Genomic DNA, 12,566 nt, shown 5'->3' with positions numbered 1-12,566 from the left:
GTGATTAGGGCATTAACCTTGTGTGTGGTTAAACAGCAATTTGAAACTGGATCTCCCACATCCCATGTGAATCGCTAACCACCTGACTATTCTAGGGTGGGTCTGCCTCTCCCACTTTCTCCCATTTTCTATTAAACTTTTTCAAAGGACTCAATTTCATCCTGTTGTGGAACAGGAAAAAAATTTAAAATTTCAAAAATGTTTGTAGATAAGGAAAACCATTTCTTACTCAGATCTAGAATCATAGAAACATGGGCTTAGAAAGGACTGCAAGGGTCATCTAGTCTAACCCTCTGTCAAGAGGCAGGATTTGTTGTGTCTAAACCATCCAGGATGAATGGCTATCCAAACTTCCCTGGGCAGTCTGCTCTATTGTCCTACTGTTCTTAGGAAGTTTTTCCTGAAATTTAATTTAAATCTGCTATGCTGTAGTTTGAACCTATTGCCTCCTGTCCTGCCCTCTGGGGCAAATGAGAACAATTTTTCTCCATCTTTTTTATGGCAGTCTTTCAAGTATTTGAAGACCGCTATCATGTCCCCCCTTAATCTCCTTTTTTCCATACTAAACATAACCAGTTTCTTCAGCGTTTTCTCATATGGCTTGCATTTCATTCATTTGATCATCTTTGTTGCTTGCTTCTGGATCCTTTCCAGTTTCTTTACATCCTTTCTATATAGTGGTGACCAAAATTGGACACAGTAGTCCACTGAGTTGTAAGCAGCGCTGACTACTGCAGTACTATCGTTGCTGTGACTTGCATGCTATGCCTCTGTTAAAGCAATGCAAAACTACATTTGCTTTTTTTTGCAACAGCATCATATTGTTGATTCAAGTTCCAAGAGTTATTTCCCATGGTCAAACAGCTCTAGAGATAAACCCTACATTTTATAAAGATGCATTTATGATAACACATGTAGAGGATGTTGGATCCCATTGGTATATTACAGACAATAGGCCAGACTTAGCTCTGATTTACACCAGTGCAACTCTATTGGGAAAGTCAATGGAGCCAACCTAGTCCAAATGAGAATTGTGGGGAGGGACATAGTTAAAATAAAATTCGAAGTGTTTTTAACAACAAAGCTTTTTAATTATTACTTTTTTGTTGCTAAAGTGATTAAAATGTGATTAGAAGGCCCCACAGCTAGGGAGAATTTAATTATAAAGGTGCCTTGTTCACATTTCGTCTGGCAAGAGAACTGCTCAGCATTGTGATCCTCTACAACCTACCAGATGGATGATTCACAGCATACTGTGTAAGTTAATTGGAAGCTTTTCCAGGAATTTAATTACATATTGTGGTAAAGGTTTTAATTCAAAGTAATACATACAAACACATATTTACCTATATAGATTGATAGATTCGCACATATATAGTTGCTTTGAGATAGTGGCCGACTCAACTCAGTAAATAGCTCAGCAATGAAAAATACTGTATTATCACTACAAGGTGCTCTTAATGACCCTACAAGATGTTCTTAAAGGCATTACACAAAGTGGCATGTTTGATACTGGAAGCAAAGTTTGATTTTGAATTGAGATGGGTCACAAATTATCAAAAATAGGGGCTGGTTAGCTAGTCATGCAGTTCTTGTTTATGTTACGCTTTGTATCAGGTCACAATAACTTGCCAGTAGATGGTTCTGTATAAGGTTACAAAGCCTTCTAGTCCTAATGAGTCCATGTCTTAAAAAATTACATACAGATGTTACAAAATGACTATGATCATAATTCATTAATATACAGGCTGGATATTCATGTACAGGCTATTTTCCCTTCTTTTAAAAGCCAGAGAGAAGGAGCTAAGCCACTGGATAATATGAAATGGAACATCATCTGGGCTGATAAAATTTTAATAGTAAAGTATTTAAATATAAAATGGGAAGGTGGTGTCTATATTGCTGCTATTTAATATATATATATACACACATAAATAAACAAGAATCCAAGATTCAACTTCATCAGCTTCTTAGGAAACTGACAACCACTACAAATTCAGGAGGATGGGGGTGATGTTTAAATAAAGCACTCACCTGCTCAATATCTGGATCTCTGGTTTCTTCAAGGTATTTTTTGAACGGGTTTGGTTGATTGGGCTCCTCCGTTTTTAATAAGATTTTTGTTTTCACCGGCCCTGGACGAATAACACCAGGCTTTGTCTAGATCCATAGCAAGCACAGGGAAAAAAATAATAGAAATTTAAAAACCTGAAATAGTAACATATTATAGAAAATGATATTTATTTTTGGACATTCTAATTCCAGTTTTATTGAAGTTACCATATTTCAAAAGATGATATTTAAAAAATACATAAGGACTAAAATCATTCAATTCCTCATTGACTGGCCTGTTTTTGTTTCAGAATATGGAGAAAGGTGACACCAGTTGTGATTTTGCAGTCACAGGAAGCTCTTAATTAAGATCTATTTGTTATCAACCCAAAGGATAGAAACTAGCCTGCCTATCAAACTATTGTTTCTGTCACCTCTTGCTAGCTGCTCAACTGAATCCTAATAACTTCATCAAGTCATGGATTATGTATAACCACATCTGTTTACAGACAGCAAATTCCAGCATGAACTTTTCAAAAAGACACCGCAAAATGAAAAGAAAATCCACACAATAAAAAAGGGTAACAGATGATGCAAGTATATTAGCTAATAACTTTCACCAATGCGTGGTAAGAAAGCACTTTTTAGAAAGGCCAGACTTAAACTCTGGCCAAATATCATCTGAGCTTTCCCAGCATACTAGCCAAGAACTTGAAACACACTATGAACAGCGGCAGCAAACAACCATTTGCACAAATGCTATTGGACTTTACAGGACTAACATCTCAACTTATTCATCCTTCAGTCACTGGAGAGCAATAAAGGAAGAAATGAATGGAAAAGAATAATTGTTAACTCTACAAACAGGGGCGGCTCCAGGACCCAGCAGGCGCTTGGGCAGCATGCCTGTGGAGGGTCCGCTGGTCCCGTGGCTTCGGTGAACCTCCCCGCAGGCGTGCCTGCTGAGGGTTCGCTGATCCTGCACGTGCGGGAGGTCCACCGGAGCCGCGGGACTGGCGATCTGCAGAGCACCCCCCGCGGCATGCCGCCGTGCTTGTGGGAGCGAAATGTCTAGAGCCGCTCCTGTCTACAAAGTACAGCTGACTGAAAAACAATAATTCCAGTTTGTGAAAATTTTCAAAATTTGTTCTATGTCAGCAGTTGGGAGAAAAAGATTCATTCTCTCCATGAAGAGCATTCACCCTGGATGTAGGGGACCCAGGTTTAAGTCCCTGATCTCTCTGATTCAGAGCAAGGCTTTAAACCTGGGTTGGCCACATTCCAGAGGAGTTACCTATTGTAGGCTATTGTGGAATCTGTCTGTCTCTTCCTTCTCTATCCCCTGCCTCAAGTGAGGCTGTTTGTTGGGTGCTGTGTGCACAAGCTGGGTTTCTGTTAGTCTATGTTTGTTTTTTTCTTTTGTTACTTGCTGTGTCCTTTCTTTTAGAGGTGTTATTGGTTCCTTCCCCTTTTTCCTTGGGGATGAGGAGGTTTTCTCCATAGAGTCCACTTCAGATGGATTTAATGGTTTGATCTGCAAGCATGGGGTTTGGTGTGTGCCTGCTGCCTCCTGCACTGTGGAGGACATGTTGCTGAGTGTAGGTAAGGTTATTGGCTGTGCTCATTTAAAATCTGCCTCTTGAATGAGCAAATCCATAGGGTAGTTTCTGCTGGTGGGATGATTCCGCTAGCCTGGAATAACCCAGATGTGAGGTATTTTATGATGTTAAATAACCCTGAACAGACCCTGAACCTCTTTTTAAAGCACCACATGGATGGGGTGGATTATACAGTGTTTGCTACCTCTAAAAACATTACATGTTTCCTGTCATTTGAGGCGTTCCTGCCCACACATTGGTGGCTTGGGGGTCACTGGTAAGAATGTGGGACCCCAGGATAGTGGGGAGAGGGCTGGGACTCCAAGGGACTGCCTGCATCTGCACTGCCAGATTCTATCTCCCCCTCCCTTGCCATGTGGGGTCTGCTGCTGTCCAGAGAGCAGACCCCCCTGACTCAGAAGAACCCTCTGTTGTGACTCCATAACCTGTGCTTGTCCAGAAGCAAGTCCTGGAAGTTGTGCAGCACCTCCCTGCGGAGCAAGTAGAGAGGTTCTAGAGATGGGGGTGAAGAACAGACGGATGAGATGGATTTATGTGGGACTGTGTTTAAAAGGGCTAAGGCTTTGGAGGTCCCTGAGCTGCTGGTAGTGGCTGAGGATGGAGCAGTGTGCCCTGAGAAGGAGGATAACATTGTGTTTGGTGGTAGCTCCGTGCCTGGAGCTCCCAGTGCGCTACTGTCTTCCCGGGGTATGGTGAGTCCTCAAGCCCCCAATCCTGCATGCTGCAGTGATGATGCTGGGTCCAGCCTGGGGTGGGGCAGCCTACCCCTCTTGGGAAAATAGATATACCAGCTGCCCACACTGACTCTTTCTCCTTCATAAATGATGAGAGTATTGCAATGACAGCTCAATGTTCTTCTGAGCTGGTGGAGTCTGAGGAAGCTATAGAGGATGATGATGGTCTCTGTGACTCCTTATTGGTTCCTGATTTTCCAGTCCATCAGCTAGATATGAAAGGTGGGCCCTGTGTGGAGGAGATTAGTGATGTTTTGGATAGCACCAAAGGGAAGCAGGGAGTTGAGGTTGAGGCCTATTTCCCTGATTTACCACACTTTGTTCACTCAGCTGCTCTGGTTTTGAGAGATACCCTGGTTGATGATAGGCCACACTCCCATTTTAAGAAGTTATTGAGAAAGGTGAGGAAGCATGCAGGGATTGTTCAAGATATATCAGTCTACCCATGGCTTGTTTTGTTCAAAATGCTTTCCATCCCACTTTCCATTGTTGCTCTGCTGCTTGACTATCTCCTTCTAGTCTCCATGGTGCTGCTAGGGGCTAGACTGGATCACTTTTATACCATGAAGGCCAGCATGAATATGGTTGTTCAGTCTTCCATGTCTCCCACTCACTTGTCTGGTCATCATGATGCCTCTCAGTATTTCTCTCCCTCATCCTGCCTGTGCTTCCCACTGGTGCTTTAATACCAAATTGTTACAGGACCTGGATTTCACCCAGTTATTTGCTGTGTTTTGGAAGCATTGGCAGCAGCACAAGCCTCTGTCTGACTCCTTGAAACAGTAGTGGAATGTTGGAAAGGTCCAGATCCAAATGTTCTGCCAGCAGTATATCCAGCCTGCCCTGTGGTCCTTGTCTCATTCCAGGGCACTCATGATACATCTTGCGCCTTTTTGGGGATGTTGATATGGGAAACCCAGTGCAGATTCCCCAAACCTTAACTGAGAAGTACCAGCTCCTGAGGAGCTTGGAAGGAGCAAGGAACCCTGGCTAAAGTCCGTTTTACTCAGTTCCATGAAAATGATGCTCCCTTCTAGGTTCTTTTTCAGGTTAGAGAAAAAGTCTACAAACCATGGGCAGGATTTTTGCCTCTGGCTGCCAAATAGTCATCTGACAGCTGAGATCTGGAAAGCAGCTTTTGCTTTTTACAGTACTCTGTACTCGCCTGAAGCCTGTGATGTCCTGGCAATGGCAGAGCTGTACTAGGGGTTGCCCCATCTGACTGGTGAGGAAAAGCAGTGCCTGGACATCTCGCTGTGGCTACAGGAGCTCGTTGGTGCAGTCCAGCCGCTCCCTAGAGCCAAGGCTGCAGGCATCAATTGGCTGCCATCTTAATTTTACAAGCATTTCTGGCATTTTATTGGCCCTGACTTTTTTCCAGTAGTGCTGGAGTGTGCCCAGGAGATAGCACTGCCCCTCAGTTGCCACAGGGTAGTGATCAACCTGCTGCACAAAAAAGGGGACCTTTCTGACTTTGACTTATGGAACTGGACACTTATTTCTTTTCTCTGTTCTGATTATAAGATTTTATCCAGGGCCTTAGCCAACTGACTGTAGGACTGTCTGGACTCTGATACATGCTGACCAAACATATTGTATTCCTAAACACTGTATTTTGGATCATTTGTTTTTAATTCATTATATTTTTAATGTGAGTAAACGTAGTTTAGATGTGGGGCTTATTTCAATGGACCAGAAGAAAGCTTTAGTTAACCATAGTTAGCTTTTTAAAACATTAGAAGCTTTTGAGATTGGGCTAGTGTTCTCTTCATATGTTTCTTTATTGTACCATAAAGTTTTTAGTGTTTTTAAGATTAAATGGGGGTCTTAGACACTGCTTTCTAGTTCACAGAGGCATTCATCAGGGGTGTCCTCTGTCTGGGATACTGTATGCTCTTAGTTTGGAGCCATTCCTGCACCTCTGCAGAAGCTGTCTGACAGGCCTTTCCATGCCGGGGTGCAGGATGCTTTCCCAGTTTGTCTGTCAGCCTAAGCTGATGATATCTCAGTTTTTATCACCATGACACGCAGGCATTTTGCACTTGTTTACAAGCGTATGTACAAGCACCTTCTACTTGCATAAACAGGGCTCAGAGCAATTCGATCTTACTGGGTCCTTGGCAGCGTAGCAGTCCCCCTTTGTGGCCCCAGCAATTCCAATGGGGCACCTCTGAAATTAAGGTGTTGCAGTCTTTGTTGGATGTGAATGCTATATGCTAAGGAACTGGGAGGGGGCTGAGGAGAAGGTGCAAGGCCACCTGCAGAAATGGCCTGGCTCCTTCCTGGATTCTCTTTTCAGGGACAGGTTTTGATTGCCAAAATCTTATGGCCTTAATCTTACAGCATCGGACTGTGTCTCTGCACCCTCCCCTGGGCCTTTTGGACTAGATTCAATGGTATATAATTTTTTTTTTTAAATAATTACCACTGACTGTACCCTGCTTTGCTGTTCCTGCTATTGGATACTTACAGTGGAAGGTCCAGCATAGCATCATAGCAACCAATCATTTTGTACACCATATTACTCCTATGGTGTCTGCAAAAGGCCCCTTCTGTTTGGCTTCAAACACAGTGTTTAATTTTTTCCTACATTGCCCACATTTGATTCCTCTTTTGGGTTATTTTTGCAGCAGCTTTTCAGCAGTTTGGGATTGGTTTTCTCCAACCCCCTGTTTGTTCTCAGCATGAGATATAGGGGTCACATTCAGACAGTTTCCTGACTGGCAAACATTTTGGTTAGGCAAAACTAGCCATTTTGAAATCTCACCAGAACAGAACAACTGATTACATCTTTCATAACTTGACTTGTAATCTGGACACTTTTCATTTGACTTGGGGTGATAATAATATTTTGCATGAACTTGGTGATGATGGTGCTTTACTGGTCTATGTTTAATGTTTGCTTACAATGTGTTTGCTTTATTTTATTCATATCTTTTAGTGTCTATATTGTAATACAAAACATTTTTAAATATTTTTGATGTAATGTTATGTGAATATTCGTGTTTTTCATGTCATCTGCTCCCCCACCTTTTGATCAGAAATTTAAGGGACATTCTGTCCTGAATACCATACAATCTAAATAGACAAGCCAGACAAAGGGTGGGAGACCAGAGATCCATTTGTCAGATAGGGAACTGAGGCATCACAGAGAGTCTGAATGCTTTCCCAAGATGTATGTAGCTAGGATATCAATTTAAGCCATCGCTTAAGTCCCATGCAAGTCCCTTAACCACAACTTTATACATCTGTCAATTACCAAAGCCATGGGAAAAACAAGTATTTGGATAAGACGATTATTTTATGTGGTATGGAAAAGTACCCGGTGACTGAAAAATAGTGAAATTGGTTCTATTATTTAAAAAGAGAGGCTCGAGAAATAAAGTTGGAAATGTCGAACCTATAAATCTAGCATCTGTATTAGTAAAAGATTTTGATATATATCCTTACAGACACATTTGGACAGGTACAATTTAATAGTTGTGAGTTATCATGGATTTGCAAAATATATATCATGTCAGATAAATCTATTTACTTTTTAATTTTAAAAACTACTGGTCTAGATAGTGGCACATTGTAAATTTAATAGCTAGATTTTCAGAATTCTTGTTATAGAGTTCAACATGACAGGTTGTTGTATAAACTCTAAGCATGAACTAAGGAATAATTTGTTAAGACAGACAAAGAACTGATCTGTAGGCAGAAAACAAAAGTAGAGGTAAATGTGTATTTTTGATGGAAACTATGAGAACTGGAGCTCTGTAAGGCTCTATGCTGAGACAAACTCTTAAATAACTAGGCATTAGGCCTCTCTAACATGGCCACATGGTAGAGAGTAAGGAACATTTGGCACATTCTGCATAAATAACTACAAGGCTGCTACTGAGTTGCTTCATTGGTTCTATCAGTTCCCAAGGTAACTGCATCTCTGACCCCTTAGTGGCCTCCTTGAGGGCATCCCACTTAGATCTCTGGCCTCTAACCATCACCTTTCTGGGGGTAGGAACCTCTGATCCCTTCCCTCTAGACCAGGGACTTTAGACTGCAGACTCCTGTAATTCACTGTGATTATCTCAGTAGATCTGACTTTAGCTCAGCACCTGCAATTCTGTTCTTTCAGGGCAATGACAGCATTGACCAGGGACCAGCCTGCTGTCTAAAAGCAAAGTTTTATTTATTAAGAACAAAAATATTACCAAGAAAACATATAATAAAAACAGTAAACTAGATCTAGATTACCAGGTGGTCACCCATCTGCCATATGAAGACTCTGGCAGGACTAAAATACTTTGGGCCATGTCTGTAGAGCTAGTCTCTTATGGTCACTGTCTCAGATCAGTTCTTGGACTGGGTCTGAGCAAGTTCTTTTTCAGTTCAGGGCAATCACTTTACACAGTTTCACATTCTTTGTCTGCTAGGCCCCTTGAATAACGTCAAACCAATATATGTTATTTCCCCAGACAGTCCACACTTCAAAAGGCTAGTTACTTGCATTGTTTCAGCATTAGGAATTTTCATTATTTACCCCCACCCCAGTGACTATAGTTCCTGCAGCAAAACCATATATAAGATTTAGAAGGTTGATACAATATAGTCTTTACATAATTCATATATCCACAGCATCTGTCACATCTCAACATAATAGTCTTTAAATATTCCATGCTTCTAACGCACCGCCTCTGTCATAGGTACAGCCCATGGGAGCAGAACTAAGTAAAGAATTGATTTTTTTGGTTTGGTCGCCAAACCAAAACAATAAAAAACAAAATAGTTCATTTCAAATCAAAACTGATTTTTTTTTCAAAATTTCTTGCTGAAACAAAAAAACTAAAAAAAAATGTCATTCAGCTTGAACAAAATGTATCAAATGGCATACCAAAACCAAACAACATTTCAGATAAAATGGCTCGTTTGGAAGCTAAGTGTTGCCATGATATGATAATTCAAAACAAAATGTCAAAACAATTCACTTTGAAAATGTTGAACCAAATCTTTTCAACATAAAAAAAAACAACTAATTTTTTATCCAGCCAAAATTATGCTCCAAATTCATAGTTTTGGTTCCCCTAAAACTGCATTTTTTGGAGAATGTACTGCTTAAATAAAAAAATTCATCCAGCTCTACATGAGAATAACTTACCAAAATGGGAGCAAGAAGTAGGTGGAGCTATGGCTCTCAATACCTTATGTCCTGGCTAGCAGCCTGTGCAAATGCAGTACAGCTGATTTGCGCAAGAGGCCTACAAGGTATATGCTTAAGGACATTGTGCTATCATAAGAACATAAAAATGGCCAAACTGGTTCAGACCAATGGTCCATCTAACACAGTATATTATTTTACAACAATGGTTGGCACCAGATGCTTCAGAGGGAATGAACAGAACAGGGCAATTATTGAGTGACCCACCTCTGTCATCCAGTCCCAGCTTTTGACAGTCAGAGGCTTAGGGACACATGGAGCATGGGATTTTATCCCTGACTGTCTTGGCTAATAGTCATTGATGGATTTATTCATGAATTTATCTAATTCTTTTTTTAACCCATTTATGCTTTTGGCCTTCACAACATTTCCCTACATTTTACAGATGCTACATTGTTAAAATAACCTCACTAGATCATATTAGCTCACCATACAGTAAATGGGACACTATAAAGTTATTCAAACACCTAAAGGTTCAGGCTATCTTTTTGAGCATAGGTATGATGAACCGTGAACTCTTCTATACCTCCCATACCCTCCCCCCCACCCCCAGTAGTCAATTAGTTACCACAGTGTTGCCCGTTTAGTCACCAGTTTATTCTCCCCTGCCCCCACCCCTCCAAATTCAAACACCACCTCTAATTTAAATTCCTGGGGAAAGTACTGACAACTAGTTCCCCAGGTTGACTGGACATCGTGTGAAGTAGTACTTTCTAAAGTATCACTTTATAAAGAACATTATAAATGATTGGTAGGCTACTAATTTGAAAAAAAAAGATACAACTAAGTTAGAGAAAGTAGAAGGAAGGGCCACAAAGCTGATTAATAAAATCCAGAGATTTCACATATGAACAGAGCTTGACAAAACTGAACTGATTTAATCTAAAACATCTTCCATCAAAAAGTAATATGACTGAAGTGTTTAAAATAAAGAAGCATTTTGAAATTAAATGTGGTTTTTGAGATTGATTTTAGGGATATAAATTTAAGTTATGGATGGTCTTGAACTAATACTACTCATGTCTACCCCACTCCTAGCTTCATACCCCTTTCAGATCCATCTCTTGTTTCAGTTAAGATGGACTATAAAAAAAAAGAATTTCAGGTGACATTAGTTTTACTGGAAGAGTGATGAACAGTCAAATTGCGTTTCAAATAAGATGTTTTGATTATGGAATTTAACAAGTTAGTGCCTGATCCAATGCCTATTTAGCTGATTAGTTAGTTTATGCTTGGGAGTAAATGTCCATTCTTTCTGGAGAGTCAAGAGGGAATTCAGCACTCCATGGTTTTCTCCCCACTCAAAATGGCTGTGGAAGATTGCCAAGGAGTGTTTTTCTCTACTTTCCAACAAAAAGTTATATATAAAAAATAAATTAAAATACAGGATTGGAATGGCATAGTTATTATCAAATTACTGTACTGACAGAAGTACCCTTCGCCTCCTAATGCTCTTATACAACTATGTAATTAAAAATGTATTGAGCTACCTGAAATTGTCAAGAATAAGCTGTCTTTACAGATGAAGCATTGCCTTCAAAAACACATTGCAGAAAATGCATTTAGGGCTGTATTTTCTAAAGAACATTGATGTCAAGTGCCCACAGTGAGATGAGTCATACATTGCCAACAGTCTGACACACATCAACCAGCAATCAGAATTTGAAATATATCATTAGCTACCTACCAAGTTCTAACAAAATCATTGGTTCAAAAACAGAAGCCTGAGCTCTTCCTTTGCTAGCAGACAGCACAACTGACAATAGGCAGAGTGCCCATAAGCAAGCTGAGATTTTCCTTTGCCATGCAGGGCTGAGTCACAACACCACCAACCCAAAATTGCAAAGGTTACAGTAATGGACAGGCATTATACGTGACTGATGTACTCTAAAAGGAGTGGATGCAGGCACATATTCACCTCTTGCTTTTTCTATTATTATTAATAAACAATAATACCTAGCTCTGATATAGTTCTTTTCACCAATAAATCTCAAAGCACTTTACAATGGAGGGCAGAATCATTATCCTCATTTTACAGATGTTACATTGTTTAAATAACCACACTAGATCACATTATCCCACCATACAGTAAATGGGGCTCTATAAAGTTATACATACAGCTAAAGGTTCAGGCAGTCTTTCTGAGCATAGGCAAGATGAGAAATTTGTCTGTTCCAGGCACTGGTGGCTACTGAAAATGCTGTTTGGGGATAAGGAGCTGCAGAAAGATGAAAAAGCCAAGGAAATGAGGTCTGGGGGCAGGGCCGGCCCACAACATTTTGGCACCTGAGGCGGGGAGCTCAAATGACGCCCCCACGACTCTCACTTGGGCCAAAACTTTGAAGGGTCTCAATTCTGCCTTCTTCCTGTTCTACTCCTCTCATGGTTCTGCTCTGCTACCTAACCCAATAAAGGAGAAATAATAACTTAAAATGCCTTGTTCAAAAATTTTAAGTAACACTTAACTTTCAAATGCCTGAACAGCAAATGTAACTTTTCTTGTCTGCATAGTAAACACTGGCATTTTTATCTGTTTGAATAATCAAAGTGGTACTTTCCATGCCTTCCTGGTTGCAAAGATTTGAACTGCTTCTTGAATGTCCAACAGTCTGGGCCAGCTCATGTTCTATTGAGATGGTTGCAAGGCCGACCAGCCTCTCCTGTCCTGTGTCATTGTGGAACGTAAATGTGTTTTTATTAACTTCAGCTTGGAGAAGCTGCATTCTCAACTGGCAACTGTTACAGGAAGTGTTAGAAGTATGTGCAGAGCAACAAAAACATTTGGAAAGAGGGTGGTCATCTTATTTATGCACGTATATTCCAGAACAGCCTTTGGAGTTGATCCTGCAGAAATGTATCTTGAAAGGGCTTTCAGTTCATCACCTAAATCACTTGCATCAATATTGTGCATGTCATCATGTGTCAACACTGTCTCTAGTGCCCTGCATTGCTGGTGCAGTT

General features: G+C 40.6%; 1 protein-coding gene across 10 annotated transcripts in view; it reads right to left on the bottom strand.

Moving 5' to 3' along the window:
• MLIP (muscular LMNA interacting protein) overlaps nucleotides 1-12,566 on the bottom strand; it is a 138,344-nt gene that overhangs the window by 10,217 nt on the left and 115,561 nt on the right. For all 10 annotated transcript variants that reach the window (XR_003999508.1, XR_003999507.1, XR_003999506.1 and 7 more), the window contains one exon: nucleotides 2,035-2,160. Coding sequence is in view for 7 of the 10 variants with exons in the window: in XM_030555623.1 (XP_030411483.1) it covers nucleotides 2,035-2,160 (126 nt within the window). In the remaining 3 variants the exon portion in view is untranslated. The remainder of the gene's footprint in view (nucleotides 1-2,034; nucleotides 2,161-12,566) is intronic.

Source organism: Gopherus evgoodei, chromosome 3 (assembly GCF_007399415.2).
Source record: "Gopherus evgoodei ecotype Sinaloan lineage chromosome 3, rGopEvg1_v1.p, whole genome shotgun sequence".
Lineage (NCBI taxonomy): Eukaryota > Metazoa > Chordata > Testudines > Testudinidae > Gopherus > Gopherus evgoodei.
Note: the sequence above shows the minus strand (reverse complement) of the source record. Positions and strands in the feature narration are given on the sequence as shown.